General features: G+C 49.1%; 7 protein-coding genes across 7 annotated transcripts; 3 read left to right on the top strand and 4 right to left on the bottom strand.

Annotated features, from left to right (window-relative positions):
- Positions 1-8: 8 nt before the first annotated feature.
- BDV38DRAFT_160396 (uncharacterized protein) lies at positions 9-1,577 on the bottom strand. Its single transcript, XM_032051775.1, has 2 exons — positions 1,098-1,577; positions 9-1,011 (listed from the first exon to the last, which is right to left on the bottom strand). The coding sequence occupies exons 1-2, from the start codon at positions 1,098-1,100 to the stop codon at positions 193-195; spliced, it is 822 nt and encodes a 273-aa protein (XP_031910561.1). The 5' UTR covers positions 1,101-1,577; the 3' UTR covers positions 9-192.
- A 1,807-nt stretch (positions 1,578-3,384) lies between these two features.
- BDV38DRAFT_160393 (DUF3405 domain-containing protein) lies at positions 3,385-6,229 on the top strand. The gene has a single exon (XM_032051774.1). The coding sequence runs from the start codon at positions 3,522-3,524 to the stop codon at positions 5,931-5,933; it is 2,412 nt and encodes an 803-aa protein (XP_031910560.1). The 5' UTR covers positions 3,385-3,521; the 3' UTR covers positions 5,934-6,229.
- A 133-nt stretch (positions 6,230-6,362) lies between these two features.
- BDV38DRAFT_295321 (putative flavin-binding monooxygenase) lies at positions 6,363-8,894 on the bottom strand (the record flags this gene model as incomplete). Its single annotated transcript, XM_032062685.1, has 5 exons — positions 7,854-8,894; positions 7,688-7,794; positions 7,090-7,625; positions 6,578-7,031; positions 6,363-6,515 (listed from the first exon to the last, which is right to left on the bottom strand). Exons 1-5 carry the CDS (start codon positions 8,461-8,463, stop codon positions 6,363-6,365), a joined length of 1,860 nt encoding a protein of 619 aa, XP_031910559.1. The 5' UTR covers positions 8,464-8,894.
- An 847-nt stretch (positions 8,895-9,741) lies between these two features.
- On the top strand, positions 9,742-10,390 carry BDV38DRAFT_285783 (putative cytosolic Cu/Zn superoxide dismutase; the record flags this gene model as incomplete). The annotated part of the gene is made up of 2 exons (XM_032060554.1): positions 9,742-9,976; positions 10,035-10,390. 2 exons carry the CDS (start codon positions 9,742-9,744, stop codon positions 10,388-10,390), a joined length of 591 nt encoding a protein of 196 aa, XP_031910558.1.
- A 180-nt stretch (positions 10,391-10,570) lies between these two features.
- Positions 10,571-14,484, bottom strand: BDV38DRAFT_160389 (putative quinate pathway repressor protein QutR). Its single transcript, XM_032051773.1, has 2 exons — positions 11,358-14,484; positions 10,571-11,277 (listed from the first exon to the last, which is right to left on the bottom strand). The coding sequence occupies exons 1-2, from the start codon at positions 13,854-13,856 to the stop codon at positions 11,023-11,025; spliced, it is 2,754 nt and encodes a 917-aa protein (XP_031910557.1). The 5' UTR covers positions 13,857-14,484; the 3' UTR covers positions 10,571-11,022.
- A 25-nt stretch (positions 14,485-14,509) lies between these two features.
- BDV38DRAFT_255002 (putative C6 transcription factor QutA) lies at positions 14,510-18,149 on the top strand. Its single transcript, XM_032055378.1, has one exon. It carries the CDS (start codon positions 15,023-15,025, stop codon positions 17,651-17,653), a length of 2,631 nt encoding a protein of 876 aa, XP_031910556.1. The 5' UTR covers positions 14,510-15,022; the 3' UTR covers positions 17,654-18,149.
- A 133-nt stretch (positions 18,150-18,282) lies between these two features.
- Positions 18,283-18,992, bottom strand: BDV38DRAFT_255001 (type II 3-dehydroquinate dehydratase). Its single transcript, XM_032055377.1, has one exon. The coding sequence runs from the start codon at positions 18,755-18,757 to the stop codon at positions 18,296-18,298; it is 462 nt and encodes a 153-aa protein (XP_031910555.1). The 5' UTR covers positions 18,758-18,992; the 3' UTR covers positions 18,283-18,295.
- Between the last annotated feature and the right edge of the window lie 351 nt (positions 18,993-19,343).

Here is a 19,343-nt window from a genome sequence, read left to right as displayed (position 1 = left end):
ATGTAGATTTTGTGGCCTGTAAAGTCTTACTATCATCCAACTGGATCTATCTACTAGGATATGGTCTCCGTTTACCTACACCGCCAATGCTCGTCAAACAAACATCGCAAACGCTTGCCCGTGAAAAGCCTGCTTGGCCGTTGCCACCATCATTCTTATGGACAGATGCCCGTCTCCCCAGATAAGTATACGTTACTCCGGCGAATATTCAGGCAATGCTTCCCCTCGCACCCACCATGCTGCAGCGCGAATGATCTCCACTACACATCTCCGTTCTTCTTCATTCCTCGGCGCATAGATCATGACAAACCCAGATGGCACGGAGCGCCTCCACCACCACCAATCTTCTCGAGCAATCGGGTGCCTCTGCCCCCAACTTTTCTCCAAGACAAGCCGCACATCCGCCGGGTGTAGTGTGAGATGCAAGCTTCCGTCAATCGGATGCGCATGACAGACCTCCCCGTTACAAGTGAGCCGCTTCCGTTGCTGCTCCTGCTCTTGATGTGACAACGCAGCCGGGCCAAGCCTACAGAAGATCCCTGTACTATGTTTCTCGAAGCATGACGTTCCTGTGTATAGCACGGAAGGGTGAGCATTGACGAGGCCGTGTATCTCCTTCGTCAGCGCTGCGTACATTTCTGCACTCGCCTTCTGGGTCGTTTGTCGATGTGGTACGATACCGACTACTTGCGGACGTGGCCCGGAGCGGTCTGGCAGGTTGCGGCTTTTGAGATAGCCTTCTTGGGGGAGGAGAGTACATGGGAGGGAGGGAGGTGTGAGGGGATCCCGGACGGCAAAGGGCCGCAGGATACAGATTTGGAGGTACCCTGCTGGAGTTGAGGGTACTCCGCCAGGGCCTAGGGCTATGTAGGCATGGTAGTCTTTTCGGATGTGGTGGACTAGAAAAATGGTTGGGAAGAGGAGGAGTGGAAGGAGAATGTCTAGAGGGAGGGTGAATTTGGCTGTGGTTTCCACTGGGGTTGGAATTGCTAGGGGGGAGAAACCATTTGCCTGGAGATCTTAGTTTTGTGGTTTTGGTATTCACTAGGAGAGGCCATATATACTGGGGGATGTATCTCGTAGGGGATGGTACATACCATGTTTGCTTTGGCTGTCTATCCTGGTGGTTGGGTGAATAGTAGTGGTACTAGGGGATCGACGATGCGGTGTAGCAGTCAAGTAAAACAAACTGACCCTGGACTCGACCGCTGGTTCCCTCCTGCGTTATGTGTTCGTTGTTCAGGTCACACGTGCCACGACTTTGGTTTCTAAATAAATCAACAACCGGACCAATCATGCCGGCCATGATATTTCCAAGGATAACGGTCAAGCATGAAACGTGGATAAACCCCCTCCGACATGGACTCCCTCCCCTTATATACCGTGTTACTATAGAGTTCAAACTTCAGCGAGTTGGAGCTCCTCGAAAGGAACTACAGTTGTGTCCAATGACATTCCGTCAGACTGATGTCAGCAGGATTGGTGATAACCACATGACCGACAACCGGTATACTAATTGAGTTGAACATGACTCGTCACGTCTAGTAGTAAGTTAATACTATAGTCATTGTCTCGACTTGTTCAAGCTACTGTGGGGACTGTGCGAGATGTGGGCCCTCTTGACGGCGTCATAGAGTAGGGAAGAGTAAAAAAGTACCACTGCTAGCACATGGCCGGAAATGGTAAACGACACTCCCCAGTTTTTTCTCCCTATTTAAAAGGCTGGGGTGTCATCCTCTTATGGCCCTTCTCTGCAGCCCATATATGATGATAACTATACTATGGTTTAAATGATGGTGACCTCATCTTTTCGCTATCGCGGTGAATCCCTTGCGACCATCATTTACGTTTCGATTCTGATTGATCGTTAGGCGCCCTATCATCTCAGATACGAGGCAACTCAGCGGCACGTTTCCCCCTACTCGACTTCATGAAACTCAGGCGTCGATCTGGAACCGACAGGCCAAGCTTAGCTTTGACCCCCGCGTGTGACATTTGGACGAGGCTCATTGGGTGTGAATACGCGCCCGTCTTGAGCATGATAAATAATTCCTTTAGAACAAGACCTCGTGGCTTGGCGTATTATCCGCAGCTGAAAAATGTTCGCTTTCAATGATATTTACTCTAATGATTGTGTGGTAGACGTTCAGACGTTTGATGTCCTCCGAGTTTATTTGCAGGTCATGTTGGAAATCATGAAGGCGTCTGTCCTGGCTATCAGCCGGACAAGCAACGGCACTCGACTTAAGCTGATGCGCGTGTGGATATTTGTGGTATCCGCTCAGATCTCTGTTGTAACACTTCGTTGGCTGGAATGCCAGGGTTGGTGATATGATTCTATTCTTGCCATACCGTGACTGTCCTTGGTTACACATTTTCTTCGCCCGGTAGTAACTCCGGGCGGATGGACATTTCCTTCTGTGTCTGAGTCTTTGGTCGGCCTTTTCAAGAATATAACTTCGTCTGTCTAACGGTAGGCATAGGAAGTAGAGCTAACCATAGATGTTGAAGCAAAATACTCAACAGGTGCCTGGGCTGGTCTCCTGTCAAGGGTCTAACTGTAGAGGGATTTATGTACGAGATAAGAGACTTCCAGCGTTGTGATCCTTATTTCTCTCCCTAATATAGCAACTGCTTCAGAGACGAGACGTGACGTGGACTGAAAGGGATCAACAAGAGAATCTCAAGATTCCTTCCGTCTCTTTGTTCGAGCTTCCAACTTCGAAGTAATTGAAAGGTACTAATCCGGTATTTACTGTTGAAAAGGGTTAGTTTTCTCCTGTTTAGGATCCCTTGCTAGTCCGGATTTGGGCAACGGGGCAAACGCCTTCCGGAAGCAGCAGTGACCACAAGGGATACTAAAACAAAAAGCCCTTTCAATCTGTTGACAGGGAGGAGATTCTTATATAGATAGACCTTTCCTCATCCTTGCAGCATTCATCCTCCACCTCCATCATTGTATGTACCTGACTCGATTCCCCTTACTTCTTCTACTACTACTACTACATACCCCAATCGGTTCACATTTCATCTGCCAAGCCGGTCTGGCCCGCATTAGCGTGCGTAAGCGTGGGATATCCCTTGGGCAACGCCGATTGGATTGCAATACGGAGGTCGTTGTTTTGTTTTTCTATGTCATTGTTCGCTTGGTCGTGAATACCATCTTGATGCACATCGATTGATATCCATCGACTCTTGTCACCGCCGACAGTCGAAACTGCCAGGACTCTTCCATTCCTTCCCCGCATCCGTTGCGGTTCAGTCCAAACGTTGAATTCCACCGATCGATGCGCCCAACAGTGTTGGTTTCAAGTCACAGAGGTATGTACCTGTGGCAGGAACCTAAATTTGTCCCTTCTTCATGCTTCTCTCAATGCTTATTCTCTAAGAATAGATTGACCTGGGGAATATACTCTCTCCCATTCCGGTGAGACGTCAACGCCGTCCCACACTGACCATTCTACCTACCGCACGGTGACGTATTCAGCATTCCGTCCGATGTCCACCGATCCCTATCAATCATGACGGGTAAGACGAGGAGGCATGCCTCCACGTACAACAGCCGAGACGCGATGATAGATGTTGAGAAACAACCCTTCCGGCATAAACACCACCATCGACGACATAGCCACAGCTCTTTCGACTCAGATAGTGGTGACGACTCGGTTACCTCCTCCGCTGCTTCCTATCAACCCATGCTGGACAGTCCGGCACGCCGCCGTCCCCGGCCTGTGACGGGGTTCTATCGTGTGCCCAATCGGATAATGAAACGACTTTGCCTTGGGCTACTTATCGCCCTCGTACTCTTCATCCTCACCCTCTTTCGCTTTACAATTCGATCTTCCGTTACACAGGTCCCCCTCGAGATCCCAAAGACCACGCCCAAACCGCCCCAGTGGGAGAGTTTCCCTTTTCTAAAGCGGTATCATGGTGGGCTGCGGTCCCTGGTGCCGCGTAAAGGTCAGGTACCTGAATACCCGGGTGATAACCCCGATCTGATAGGTCTGGGAGGTGATGCCGAAGTGAATGCGACAAACCTCCAAGCTCGGGATGAGTCTCTGCCCGTTTTAAGTTCAGTTTTCGATCCTTACCCCAACTACACCTTACCGGCATACATTGCAAAATACGGCGAGAAACGGGAATGCTTCTTGGACGACAGAGGAACAATACGTATTCCTCTGGTTCGTCACTACCCTGGTGTACCTCGTGGATTCCCAGAAGCCGTCATGGGTTCAAACGAAGAGATAGGCATTCGGGATGATGTCTGTTTTGATCGTTTTGGTCGCTTGGGCCCCTATGGGCTGGGATATAGCGTCAGGAAAGGTGGGATTGGTGCTGGCTTGGAGGGCCATCGAGAAGGCGCCGAGCATGTCTGGGATGAATTCCCACCGGTGGACTTTCGCAAAGTCGACTGGGCTGCTGCTCAGAATCGATGCCTGGTAGCAAATGGTCATCGCTTCAAAGACCTACCACAACCGCGTTCGAACCGCTTCCTGTCCATGCCAATCGGGGTTCGAGACCTGAACAACAAACCGCTTGAGACTGATCCTCTCGAACCTGAGCAGCCTCAAGCGGGGATGGGGCATTTGCCTCGAACTGCGGTTATTATACGCACCTGGCATGACTTTCATTACACTCCCGAGGATATATTGTATCTGCGCTCGTTGATCTCCGAACTCTCTCTACTTTCTGGTGGCGAGTACACGATTCACTTTCTTGTGCATGTCAAGGATGAGAACCTTCAAATCTGGTCCGATGATGAGACGTATGAGCGGGTGCTAAAGGAGGCTCTGCCAGAAGAATTCCGTGGCATGGGCACTCTTTGGTCGGAGCGACAGATGTCCCTTCTGTACCCTGGGCTGGAAGAAACATGGGCCCGGGGGCTCCCCATTCATGGCGTATACCGCAGCACCCATATGCCTACTCAGTATTTTGCGCAGCAGCATCCAGAATATGATTACTATTGGAACTGGGAGATGGATGCGCGCTACACCGGTCACTGGTACCACCTCTTCGACAAGGTTGCTAGCTGGGCGCGGGCGCAGCCACGGAAGGAGTTGTGGGAGAGGAACGCTCGCTTTTATGTCCCCGATGTCCATGGAACTTGGGAGGACTTCAAACACATGGTACGGGTGCAGACTGAGATTGGCACTAACAGCCCTAACAACTTGTGGAGTGCGCCCCGACCAGGGCAGGACCACTCGCCGGGGGATAAAGCTCGCCTCCACCAGCAGGGGGATAAAGCTGTCTGGGGTCCGGAGCGGCCGGATGAAAGCGATATCCTTGAAGTTGAGGGAGAAGGGATCCCACCGACCACGATGGACAAGGATCGGTACGATTGGGGGGTCGATGAGGAGGCGGACTTGATCGTTTTCAACCCTCTCTACGACCCCGAAGGAACCACCTGGCTCCTCCGCGATGACGTGACAGGTTACAACAAGGAAAACCGCATGCCCCCACGTCGTGCGGCTATTATCACCGCATCCAGACTCTCGCGCAAACTACTGCACACCATGCACCAGGAAATGGTTCACCAACGCCATAGTATGTTTTCCGAGATGTGGCCCGCCACCACCGCCTTACATCACGGGTTCAAGGCAGTCTACGTACCCCATTCAGTCTACATTGATCGCAGATGGCCGACCAAATACCTCGAGTCTGTGTTCAATGCAGGTCGCAACGGCGCATCGGGCGGTGCTAGAACATCGGTATTTGGAGACCGCGAGCACAACTTTAGGGGTACTTCATGGTTCTACTCGGCTGGTTTCTCGCCGAACCTCTGGAGACGCTGGCTGGGCTACAAGGTCGACAACGACGGTGGCGAACTAGCTGAACTAGCCGGTGAAGGCAGAATGTGTCTTCCTCCTATGCTTCTCCATCCTGTCAAGGATGTGGAAATGATCATCGACGACGGTGCCAAGGAAGGCGAGTAGTGCATGCAATCTTATGGCTGCACTTTGGCTTTAGCTTTGGCTTTGGCTTTTTTAACGATTCAAGATAAGATATCTGTGGCTTATTTTTTCAACGATCTTCTTATGTACATGTCTGACGTATCTGGTTATGTGGGCGAAAAGGGGCGTTGGATTGCTTAGGTATTTATCTATGCCTGTATATGAATGAACTTGCATGAAATGGCTTTGAAGGTGGAGATTTGAATCCGTACTTCAGGACCTAGACTTAGATTTGTCTTTTTAAATATAGAGGTTGCGAACTGATCTGTGTGGTACCTGAGTTGCTATCGTTATGTATCAACTATAATTTCCTGGATGGATTACTAAGGTAATATATCAAAAGAACAAGTCGTGACCAATTACTTTACCGTATCGTTTAACGTCTAGGTCTATATGAGTAGACTACACATTCTACAATTTCGGCTGGGCTTGATCCTGTCCCGGGGATACTAAGCCCACTTCTATAGCCTTGATCTGCAGAGCCAGGAATTTGGAATAGATACGGCATAGAGCCAGGTTTCCTCCATGGAACCAGAATCCTGGATGGCCGCTGGGTCGCCACATCTGTATCACTGTTAGGGTAGGGAAAGGGTAAGCGTAGACGTAAGGTAAACCATAGGACGTACCGCATTAATCTCTCCTTCTTCATCAAGGTCCCAAACATCCTTGCACCGGTCTGCGACTGTATCACCTAGAATCTTGCGGACGGTGGTCCGCATGTTGTCGTATCCGGTCGCAAGGACGACTATGTCTGCTTCAAGAGCGCTGCCGTCTTTCAGGATCAGACTGTGCTCAGTGAAACCGGTGATTCCCTCGGGACTACGCTTGACTTTGATCTTGCCGCCGGCAATGAGCGGACTGCATCCAACGTCAATGTAGTAACCTCCGCCCCGGGTCATATATGCGCGAGAGATGCCGGCGCCGTCTACGCCGAAGTCAAGTTCAAAACCTGCTTTTTGGAGGCCTTCTAAGAGTTCTCTTTCTGCAGCATATGCTCTCTTGGTGAAGTGGACGGCAAGTGCAAACTGGACCGGGTATGGTAAGCTTTCTGACATGATGTCGGCTTCTTCTGTAGGTGGTCTTTTGGGGTATGCTATGTTAGTGTGCTGATCTTTTTCGCTCCTGAGGAAATCCTTACCCGTTGTCTTCGTGGAGACCTTCGTGCATCATGAAAACACCCTTTTCTGCTGTGATGACGTATGTTCCACTTCTTTGGAGCATGGTTACCTGTGCGCCGTTCTCGTAGAAGTTCTGAGCAATGTCGTGTCCGCTGTTCCCGGTACCGACGACAACTACCTTCTTTCCTCTAACGTCATGCTTGGATGCGTCATCGTGTTGGCTACCGTGGTACACTTGCCCCTTGAACTGGGATTGTCCTGGGAAATGTGGAACCTTTGGTTCTCCAGAATGACCGGTGCACCAGATGAGATGGCGTGGATGGAGGGTTCGCTCGGACCCATCACCTCGGGTTACAACCACTGTCCACTGTGCTTTTGCGTCATCATATACCGCAGATTTGATGCTGGTCTGGAGCCAAACGTTCAGTTCCATGATGCTAGCATATGCTTCAAACCAGTCGCCGAGCTTGTCTTTCGGGGTAAATTGGGGCCAGTTCTTTGGGAAAGGAAGGTACGCCATGTGAGTGAATTCCGCCGGATCATGGGTTACTAGAGTCTGGAGTAAAGCGATATTAGTAGCGCTCTTCGACCACGGAGCAGTACCGAAATAGGGCTTACCCTGTAGCGCTTCCTCCAGTTGTCGCCGATCCTCTCATTCCGGTCAACTATCAGGCAGGACACACCGAGAGATTGAAGTCGGGCACCCATATTAAGACCAGCTTGACCTATAGCATAATGTCAGCTACATCGCTGCTAAATGTCAGGTACAGACAAATAAACACACCAGCGCCAACAACAAGGGTAGTAGGCTCTTCATCCATGAACTCGAGTTGTCTCTGACGTCTTTCTAGCCAGTTTCCCTGACTGAGACCCCCCGGCATTGTTTCAATAGTCCCTTCTGGTCTTTTCGATCCGAGAGGCTCTTCGAAATCTTTAAACTCCTGTAGCGAAGTGTAGATTGAGTATGCTTTCCATGCTCCGGTGGCGTTTTGAGTGAGACGAAGAACGCCGGTTCCGCGTCCAACACTGGTTTCGAAAAAGAACATGGAAGATATCCAACTTAGGCCTTCCACTGGCCTGTCAAATGTGGGCTGGAACTTGCCCTCATGCTGTAGACGGAAAGCCGAAAGCTGAGACTTTGGTTGATTACGGCGAAGGTAGTCTTCAATGTTCTTGCAATTTTGAATCGTACGAAGGTCCCAATCCAAGGCTAGCATGTCTCTCCACCAGGACTCTTGGTGGAAGAGCTCTGGGAGCTGCGAGAAGTCTCCACGATTAAGGAGAACATCTAAACTCGCAATCCACTGTTGGGCAATTGCACGAGGTTCTAGGGATCTAGTCCTCGAAGGCGTTACAGGGAGCTTGACAACGTAATGATTCTGAGCAAGAGACATTGTGAAACGGGAATCGGCCCCACAGCCGCAGACTCGCAGCTCTGATAAACGAAAGACTCTTCGGGTTAAGGTCGTATAAGGGTCTGATGGAATCGTGTTCTTCGACGCGATTCTGGCTAAAGCCTGGCCAGAAGGCTCTCTTTATACAGCATCGCTGCGAGAATGGAGGGAAATTGGACCGAGATAGGACGATCTGCGCTGTTTCCGAGGGGGATTTGCATAGCTGGAGCGAAGTCCGATAGAATCATAGTACCAGAGTCGGCAGAAGTCCGTAGTGACGATAAGATGTGGGGTATGAAGAACTTCCCCCGGAACAAAGGGAGCCGAGAGGGGCCAGTGGTAGGTTTGCCGAGAGTGGTGCAGAAGGTAGAAAAGCTGAATCATTCGCAGTTTGAAAATCGCATGAATTCCCCCTTTCAGTAGTTCTTGACTGGTATTTCCTTAGGGGCGTATCTTTGCCTACCAGATTAGGTGACTGTAACCGCCTTCAAGGTTTCTACTTGTCGCAGCCCCTGGAGTGGGGGCCTCAGTACATGGCAAAGAATGATTGAGCATTCTTGATGGGCTAATGCAAGCCACAAAGAGATGCCAATCCCGGCATTGTCTGGTTCGTCGCGCTATTTTGGTTGGTTGTCCGGTGGATTAGTGAGAGGGTAATAGGTAGTAATGCTGACAGCCTGACAGCAGTTGGATTGCATAAGGGACCATTGACAACGAAGGACCCAAAACGGATGGAAATCGAACCAACAACGAGAGTCACCTGTCAGTCACCTGTCCGAGCAGGTGATTGACAGGTGACTGCTTATGCTCAAGTCCTTCATGTTGACCAGCGCAAATGAAATGAAATTGTTTCTGAAAGGAGACATCCTTGTGTAATGAAATGGGATGGTCGGAATAAAAACAATACACTGCGGAATGGGTTAACGCCTTCCTCCCATGACCAATTGCAAAGGAATGACAAGATATTTGAGAATGAACTACGGATGAGTTGTCTCATGAAAGAGCCTCCCTTGGTTGCTTATTGGCAACACGAGCGCTCTTACGTTACGCCGCTCAAGGAGGCACAGCCTTGTTCTTTTCTTAAAACTCAGATCAGCCAGGGCACTGTCTCGTATCCCGCACATTGTTTGTGACACTCGTTTGCCTTAATAATAATAATCCTTCATCTCTTCCCACAGCCTCCTGGCAATCTCCAGCTTATCATATCATATATTAAACAGCTCTACCCCCTTTTCTGAAGAAACAGTCGCACTCCACCTTTGTCCCATTTCGAACAAAATGTTGACCAAATCCCTCTTCACAGGCGCAGCCCTAGGCCTCCTCCTTTCATCGGCCGTTGCCCATGAGGCCCCTGTCGTCAAAGACAACGAACCCCAAGCCGTGTATGAAGCTGTTTTTCAGGACAAAGACAACACCACTGTTCGAGGAACGTTCACTGCCCATGGTGCTGAGGATGGAATTGGGATTCAATTTCGTGTCGTTCTTACTGGTGTTCCAAAAGACACATTTTTAAGTTCGTACATACTGGCTGTGGGATCACTAACAATAAAACTTACGCGTGTCAAACATAGACTATCACATTCACGACAAACCGGTGCCGAAAGATGGCAACTGCTATGCCACCGGTGGTCACCTAGACCCTTACATGCGCGGTGACCAGCCTCCCTGCAATACCACCGTACCTCAGACATGCCAAGTTGGCGACATAAGCGGAAAACATGGCCCTGTCTGGACTGCCGATGGCAACTTCGAAGTCTTGTACAGGGACTTCTTCCTTTCGAATGTGGAGGACACTGTCGCCTTTCTTGGCAATCGCTCGGTCGTTGTCCACCTGCCTGATAACACAAGGATCAACTGTGGTAATTTTCACCTAGTGTCTGATGGGGAGGAGAAAACGGAAGAGGCGAAGAAAGACCAGGGCTGTTGATAAGACGTGCCTTTCTTGCTAAGCATACGTCCGCCTTTGATACTAGTAGGGCATCTCGGTCTCGGCTATGGATGATTTTGAAACTTGGACGATGCCTGTCATATCGCTTTACGGTTTACCTTTTCTTGTGTTGTCAGAAAAACCAGGTCTAATAATAGTGATAATTAATTGGAATTTCGGACTTGTCCTATTCCATTTCTAATTTCAGATTGTTACCTATATACAATTGCGAGGCTTTGTTGGCTAAAAGAAATTCCCAACAGAGTTCACAAGGATGTCTTAGGCCTCCCAAGCACGAGTCCAGGACTAGAATTCTGGAGCATGACATCCCTCGCTCCACACCGTGTGGCGGTAGATGTTGCTGAGTGGAAAGCCTGACGTCATTTTCATAGGACGTACTTTTGCGTGGCTGTGTTTAGAGAAGAGCTTGCCCTTTTCAAGGTTGTCGCAAGAACTCCAATCAGTATCCGGCCCTGTTCTTCAGGAACAATGGAAACTGGCCGCAAACGGAGGCGGCTGACGACGGAGTGTAACCGGCAGCATGGCCGTTTTGTAACTTAGGCGTGCAGCACTGTCTTGTTCCCCACAGCCCCAGTAATCTGACATCGGGACTGGGGTTAACCAGGATGGTCTCAGGTAGGCTGTCCATCCAAGCTTTCAAGTCTGCTTTGAATTGCATTCTGGTCATCTTGTCCTTCCTCCGCCTTATACTCTTGGAGTACAATCGTCCGCATTAGGCGCCGAGGGGCGCGACGCCCCGTGAAAAGCTCGAATTGGGCGAACCCTTGCTCTGGAAGGACATCAAGGCCGTCCAACGCAACCCAGCCACGGTGAGAAAGAGCTCGCATTTGTTTTACCAATGGGGTATCGAGGGGCTTATAAGCCAGCTAAATGACGGTCAGCAGGCTATCCAGGCAAATCTTGCAAATATATATAAAGGAGGAACTCGAATAAGTAAATCGCTTACCTCGACCACAACACCACCGGTAGGGCTTCCAAGCCACTGAGAGGGTATCCTAAAGTTGGGGGCCGGCTGACCCCCGATGCTGTGCGCTGGTATGCATGAACATATCACGGTTGGTGGGTTATAGTTAGTAGGCCAACTCTCTTGTAGTGAGCGTAGAACATGGACGGTCGAGTGAGTCGCTGGCGCGTTGTTACTATGCGTAGGGAGATTTTGTCGATTGTAATGATATGCTAACTTCTCGGCATTGGGAACAGTACGATTCCATACGAATATGTTCTGCACACCCAAGTGGATCATAGAGTATACGGCAGCTCGAGCCATACCGCCTGAACCAATAACCAGGCCAGTAGATGACGGGCGAATCGCATTGGCAGGCGAAAGTCCCCGTCGAAGGCAATTGCAGATGCCAATCCAATCAGTGTTGTCTCCATGTAAGCCTTTTATTGGCCCTGCCCGACTTTTCTCCAAATACAAGGAGGAGCCTTCGGAAACAAGGGCGGAATCCTCTAGATCCCGGATTGGTATCAGTGTATTAACGGCCCCGATTGCCCGGGCATGAGGGGACATTGAATGAAGGAGTGGGATAGCTTCTGTCTTGTAAGGCAGACTGACACTGGTCCCACCGAAGTTGGGGTTTGCTACCAACTCGTTCAGGCCTCGCAGAGATGGTGACTGGTGAAGACTGTATACGTGTGGCATCCCACATGTCTTATACGCCGCATTGTGCATAGCTGGAGACAAACTGTAGGTTACATTGGCACCGAAAACGAAGAACTGCATCGGGTCCAGGGTGAAGGAGGCATAGAGTGCTTCCTGTGCCTCACGTAACGTGATACAAGGCAGGTTCTTCGCTTGGGTCTCAGAGAGCAGTGCCTCGTTAATTACGGGGGTCAATATCGGGTTAAAACAGGAAGACAGGCGACCCAGCGAGCCTGAATTGTAGGCTATAAGAGGCAATTGTGGGCCAGGGAGAGCTTTGATACGATGACGAAAACGTTGGACAGCGTGGTTATCGTCCATTGATGAGGCCGGCTGTGTCAATCGAACTATATCGCATCCGAGTCTTTTGGCGCGTTCGTACAGCTCTAGGTAGACAGGGCCGTCCCAGCCTTGCTCAACATATTGGACAGAAGCGAAATGCCCAATAACCTTGCTTGACCCTTTTGAAGCGATGATTTGCGATAAGACACCGTCATCATAAGACAGGTCAACCGTTATGAAATCAGGAGCCAATCGCAAACCATGGTGCATCAAATTTAAATACGCGGTACTCGAACGGTGTAACGGCTCGTTATGCGGTGATGCTGAGCCAACCAGGCCTACATCAATTTCAACATGGTATATCAGAGGGACAACAATGTTTCGCCGAATGGTAGCCATAGTTTGGCTAATCCTATCCGCAAGGGTAGACTCGAGCCCTAAACGAGAGGAAGGGCCCTCTGTCACATCGACCTTTAGCTCGAAGGCATCTGCAGTTGATTCCAGATCTTCAATATTGAGATCCCTTGTAAAAAGAGTGGATATCGGTACAGATACAGCGTAAGTAAAGGTCCGCGTTTCGACGGGTTGCGTAGAGAGTGGGAACGATGCATGCTGATTACTCAGATCGGTAGCATTTCCAGTGGCGAAAGCAATGAAACGAACAAAATCACGTTGCAACCGTTTAAGGGTTAGAAATGGCGTGAATGTTTGAGAGCGCTGGTCTACTTCAAGCTCAAGCTGTGAATGATGCTGACCGTTTTTCCCTGACGTCAGATCTCCATGGCCGGTTTCCGAGACATTGAAGAACTCAAGGTTTGAACACGCGCGATAGATAGGACCAGAAAGCTCGAGAAAACGGCGAACTTTATCTGTATCCAAAGCTTGCAGATATGCTTGAATACTCTCTGGATCTCGAATGATATGGATGACAGGATGCGTCTTTGCATATTCCCTGAGGAGCATTTGCCCACTGCGCTCCATGGAGCCTGGCCCGCAAGCGATGACCCACCCTTCTTTATGTTCCGATAGCATAGATTCCATGACTCTAGCCTCCTGTTGACGATACTCGGTAATTCCATGTTCCTTCTTGAAAGCGGAACGTGAACGTCCTGTTATTTGCTGGAAATAGCGATCCGCATCAATTAATCGTCTTCCGGAAGTTGCTGCTAGGATGACCGCAAGACTAGATTTACCCGTGCCGCGAATTCCAACTAGCACTATGGAAACATTTGGTGCGAATCTCCTCTGTACCTGGAAGGGCCCCTCGAAGGATACAGGTGACGCCCTACTAGAGTTAAGCTCACGCGACGACGACTCTCTAGTAGTCTCTGCCGGCTCTGCCAGATGGTAGGCAGAGATGATTGGGTGTCCAACATCTTGTCCAGAATTCAGTTCCGATGCTAGGTGTGTATTAGGGGTAGCAGGTCGGTAGCGACCACTGTATGATAGTCCATTCCTATCTTCAAGCCCTTCGATTTCGGATAATTTACGTTTTGGTGGCCTCACGAGTATAGACATATTGACACACTAAAGAAGGAGCGTCTATGTCTTCGGCGAATAGGGGCATTCCTGGTTTATGCGCGGCGTGGGTAACGAGACGGAGACATTGAATAGGGCATAGATGCACGCCTGACGGCGAAAACGTAAAAACCCAGTACTCGGTAGGGAAGATTCACTGTAGCAAGCCAGAATAACTGGGTGACGACGGAATGAGTGAGTCTGTCAGGGTTTAACGCGGCTTGGGCGACTGCCTCCCGACCAAGAAAAATTAATCGGTGTACGGTGGTGGTTGTGGAGGTGGAGGAAGAGCTAAGGGGACTTAATCGTGGGGAAGCGACAAAGTTGGCTTGGGGGAGCCTTAGGGCCTCGGAGATTTGGATCCGTTGGAGTTTGCGGACAAATGCTCAGCCGTCAAAATTACCGCGATAGGGTTTTAAAATACCGTATCGTCTTGAACCTATTGTACCACTTGTTGTAGGTGGCAATTACCCCGCGGGGATTAACCCACTCGACATTTCCGAAAAACAGTGCTGAGATACGAATTATTACCGAAGTCTTATTTACATGTCGGTATGATAACTTGGGTTCCTCTCATATAGGAGACTTGTCGCTTGAACATTCTTTCATATCAATTACCAATTATTAAAAGATTCTTTTCACCACTGGACAAAGTGAGATGGGCGCTTACTGGGTCCTACTCGCTAAGTTCACTTCGTGATCATGAGTCGAAAGTCGAAGTGGAGAAGGTTAGATTACTAGTGCTGTGGTCCCCAGTGTTTTTAATCCGTCTACTTTGATTCGGGGCAGTCATCGCTTGCTCCGTATTCTGTATTGACACTAAGCCGCGGGTAAGCAATAGGACCGCTTTCCCCAACTTCCACCGGCATACACTCGTTTTTCCTTTCTCCGCTTTTCCATTTTATCAATATCTCGATTTTTTGCTATCACCACCAAATTCGGATTGGTTACGCACAGATTCCATTTCTAGTTGGACTAAGCGATCTAGTGTCGTTTGACAGCACGAACTAGCTCATATTCCTTGTGTTCCCATTGCCCTGTGTGGTGGGGTGAATTGAGGTTCAATTTCTGCAAAGTCCTCTGCCGGCAAATGATACATCTCGATTGCAACATCTGACGATGGACATGTGTCCAGAACAATCTAGTGCACTGCTATTTAGACGATCATGAGCAGCGACATGCGCCAAGCCTCCGGGAGCAGCAAAGCCAAACGACGATTGATTGACGCCGACGACGATAATAGACCGAATAATGCTGCAGATGAGCATGCCTCTAATCCCAAGAGACAGCGGGTGTCGCGCGCCTGCGACAGCTGTCGTTCGAAAAAGGATAAATGCGATGGGGTCCAACCAGTGTGTTCAACCTGCGCTTCGCTATCCAGGCCCTGCACTTACAAGGCCAATCCCAAAAAGAGGGGCTTACCAACCGGGTATATTCGCACACTCGAATTGCTATGGGGTCTTGTGTTCTGCAAAATAAAGGGTAGTGAGGATGTGGTTCGTGCGTTGTTGAAGGCAGCTAATATGCCAAGTCATTTATCTACTATGGGCAAAGAGGCTGAGGGATCCGACACACTTCTCTTCTCGTGGAAAAATAGTGCTGTGCTTAGAGATGTTGAGCGGATGTTGACCATGTTAGAGCAGCCGGAGGACGAGCAAGATAAAGAGCTACGAGCACCTGGAGATAGTGATTCTCCTCAGGATGCTGAAGGTAGTAGTGTGCTCTCTTCCGATACCCTCGAGTGGTATATGCCTGAAGGGCTAGGAGATGGAAGGGAGAGTTCGTTGACCGCAGGGCCATCCCCCGTCAAAACACCTACAATTGGATCAATCGCCAAAAGCAATCTGACACGCAATACCCGAGACTCCGGCACTCAAACACCCTTCCCGAATGACGCGGTAGAAGATCCAAGAATATTAGCCACTCATCCACCATCGCTGCCTCACCCCATCCTCCATTCCTCTGGGAGTACTTCAAAATACCCACCTCGCCTCCCCTCTAATGCTTGGGCATTGATTGACATATACTTTACATATACACAGTGTTGGTTTCCAATACTCGAAAAACATGATATCCTTCGGACTGCATTTCGTCACTCTGAGGGTGACACCCCCGTTTCGGCTACGTCTGCTGGCTCTGGCAATCATGCGGCACTATGGGCAGTTTTAGCCCTTGCATCTATTCAAGAGGCTTCGATTACCGCGACCCGTCAACTGCCGCAAGCTTCTAGCGACCGGCCAAATCCTAGACAGCTGTACACAACAGCCAAAAGTCTAATTCCTGGAGAAGAAGGTGCCTATGATATTGGTCATGTCCAAGCATTGCTGATCTTGTCACTTATCAAACTTGGTCAACAAGAGTGGGCAGCTGCATGGGTGCTTGTAGGACAGGCCGTTCGCATTTCACAGTGTCTGAGGCTGGATCGCCCTCCCAGCACCCAATCTATTAATGGAGATGGGGTAAAGAGCTCTGGGCGAGCAAAGCATGTGTTTTTAGGCTGCTTTGTACTTGAGACTATGGTTGCGATGCAAACTGACCAAATCCCGTCATTGCGCAAGAGTGATCTGATGAAGATTGGCCCAATTAATGAGGATGGTCTGGAAGAATGGCATCCTTGGGAAGATCAAACTGGCCTTCGTCCGGTGGAGTCATCACGAGGCAATTTCCATCGCGGACCGCTCCACGCATTGAGTACTTTTAACCGACTTATCTCATTGATATGCATTTTGAACGATTTGTGCTGTTTCAAGCAATCTATGACTAGCTCTGCCTCTCAGTTGGAGGTGTTGGAACGCCAACTACAAATTTGGATCTCGGCTCTTCCCAAGAGTTATCGTGTTGATGTGCAAGCGAACTCAGCGAAGCCAGCTTCACCTCACATCTTTGCACTCGAGATGATGTATGAAGGTGTCGTTGCTACTCTGAGTTTGCAATTCGCAATCCAGAAAAGCGACGCCAACGTACAAGAGGCGATACACAAGGGGCGCGCGACAGAAAGCTCAAAAAGACTACTATTATTACTTCAAACGTATATGGAGACTTACAGTCTCTCTGCAACTTTCCCTACCTTTGGTACGGTCCTCTCGCTTAGCGCGCCCCAGGAGATCGAAACACATAATTCATCTCTATTGTTTGATCTTGATTCTGGCCTAAAGCAGAAATTACGATCATTTGTCTCCCATCTCGCGACTGTGTGGCATGTTCAAGAGAAGAACATGTCAGATGTACGTTTAACAACAATGACACCAAGTGTGTCCTCAATATCCGCAACCCAGCGACCACGAAGCCTGACAAATCCAACCTCGGTCGATCAGAATTCTTTCCACCTTTCCGAAATACCAATCCCGGGAAATGTAACAAGGAGAGCTGGGGCAATAGACAGTACGCACCTAGACATTGGTGCAGCTGATGCACTTCTTTCGAACTCTTGGATGCGACCGGCATCAAATGCTGAGGATAATGCAGCATTGTCTTTACCAACCCCTGCCTCATCGGTGAATATTAACCGGGGAGTAACAGAAACGTTACAGCAAGCCTCTCAACCGAGGGAGCCTACTTCTCATAGGCAACACGCCTCAATATCTTCATCCACAAGGCCGATAAACGGAGCGGCTTCGTTACCGGACTTGAATTCATTTCAGCCTTTACAATATCAAACTCCATACAGTGAACAGAATAATAACATTGGCTCCTTTCTTGACATTGACAGTTACGGGTCTCTCCACCGACCGCGGATTGCTCCTGATCTCGATGCATTGTTTGATGAATTAGCATCGTTGGATGGTACCGAAAAGTGAGTAGCCCTGATACTCGTTATACATATAAATCGCTGACATGTGGACTGCAGCGCGGATAATCAGCCAGAGTTCATGCAAAATTTAGGATTTGTTCCAGACGCGGGAATCCCGGAACTATACTCATATTCGAGTCAAGTAGAGCCTTTTCTTCTGGCCCAGACACAGCAAATACCAATGCCCGACCCTCCGGGGGCTGCTACCACAGGAGTCTCAACTGGTAATTGAGCCACAAACTTGATGGTGGGTAATACCAAGTGAACCTCAGGGTAAGCTCAGAAGGCCTTGAGACCTTGAGTATTCTGGCTTGCTCATTTGTTAGACATGCCCCGCTGGTGGCATTTGATTCAAAGCACCATCTCATGGGCTGGTCCTTGTAGTGCGATAGCTACCCAGCAAAGGGCTATGAAGAGTTTATGCATAGCTTTTTTACCTTAGTTCTAATTCTTCGATTGTATATATTAAGGCGTATATAATTTTTCATTGGTGCATAGTGACAGAAATGAATGGACGACCTAACCGATGTTCACATCGAGTAACCCTTGTAATGAAATATCTACATATTATACTATACATCAACAATCATCAAGCTGAGATTTATTCATATATTTATTTTTTCCCTTATGAAGCATCTGTAACTGACACTCAAAGTGCAGCCTTCTCCTCCCTCGACTTGAAATTCACAGCCACATGTTCCACCGCAACTTGATAGCCATATACTCCCAACCCAACAATTATCCCGGCTGCTTTATCGCTGAGATAGCTATGATGCCTCCATGGCTCCCTTGCATGGACGTTACTCACATGTAGCTCGATGAAAGGAATATCCACTCCCACCAAGGCGTCCCGGATAGCCACCGAAGTATGCGTGTATGCACCAGGGTTGATAACGATTCCGTCAACGTTATTCCGTGCAGCTTGAATACGATCAACGATTGCGCCTTCGTGATTGGACTGGAAGGTTTCCAAAGTAGCTCCTAATGAAGCAGCGTGGGCTTTGCTTGAGGCTTCGACGTCTGCGAGAGTAGTTGAGCCGTAGATATGAGGCTCACGAGTACCCAGGAGGTTAAGGTTGGGGCCGTTAATGAGGAGGATTGACTTTCCCATTTTGAATTATCGGTATATGAGGGGCTTGTCGGGTGGGTTTCGTTATTCGTGATAATTGAATTTCTTGAGGAGGAAGTGTGGTATTTAGGATGTGGTGTAAGGCAAGGTAGAAACTGGTAGTAATTTTGTTTAGAGAACTATTTCTAGTTTCACTGTTATATTCTCATACTCATATTATCGCATGGGTAAATCATCTGCATTCAAGTTTAGTAAGTATTACGGAGTAGCTAAAACCCCTCGGTGATATAGGGGAAATCCTTTCCCTAGGTAAGAATGCGCGGTATTCTTCTCATAAATCTGGTGCATAATGAGAACCTAAACCCATATTCGTAATCAATTAAGTATACTGGTAATTACATTGAAAGTGGCAACCAGAAACCTTCAGTGGAGAAGAAACCAGGGTTCTCCGCATTGGACTAAAGAAAACTCCGGTATTATGGGGAGAACGCTTTCCCGGCATGCCGAACACCCACAGGAAGCCGGCGCATACGCTGTGCTATGCTGGTGTTGCTGTTGTGCACAACTTGAAGTGAGGAAGACTGGACTGTATTGAGATATTGACAAAGGTATCTCCTGGGTTTAGGTC

This window comes from Aspergillus pseudotamarii, assembly GCF_009193445.1.
Source record: "Aspergillus pseudotamarii strain CBS 117625 unplaced genomic scaffold BDV38scaffold_53, whole genome shotgun sequence".
NCBI lineage: Eukaryota > Fungi > Ascomycota > Eurotiomycetes > Eurotiales > Aspergillaceae > Aspergillus > Aspergillus pseudotamarii.
The sequence above is the reverse complement of the archived record's forward strand: the minus strand, read 5'-3'. Positions and strand labels throughout refer to the sequence as shown.

Coding starts and splice junctions, on each gene's coding strand:
- BDV38DRAFT_160393 (XM_032051774.1), top strand. CDS start 3,522: ATGACGGGTAAGACGAGGAGGCATGCCTCCACGTACAACAGCCGAGAC.
- BDV38DRAFT_160389 (XM_032051773.1), bottom strand. CDS start 13,856: ATGTCTATACTCGTGAGGCCACCAAAACGTAAATTATCCGAAATCGAA. Junction 11,278..11,357: donor CCGGTGGTGTTGTGGTCGAG/GTAAGCGATTTA, acceptor ACCGTCATTTAG/CTGGCTTATAAGCCCCTCGA.
- BDV38DRAFT_255002 (XM_032055378.1), top strand. CDS start 15,023: ATGAGCAGCGACATGCGCCAAGCCTCCGGGAGCAGCAAAGCCAAACGA.
- BDV38DRAFT_255001 (XM_032055377.1), bottom strand. CDS start 18,757: ATGGGAAAGTCAATCCTCCTCATTAACGGCCCCAACCTTAACCTCCTG.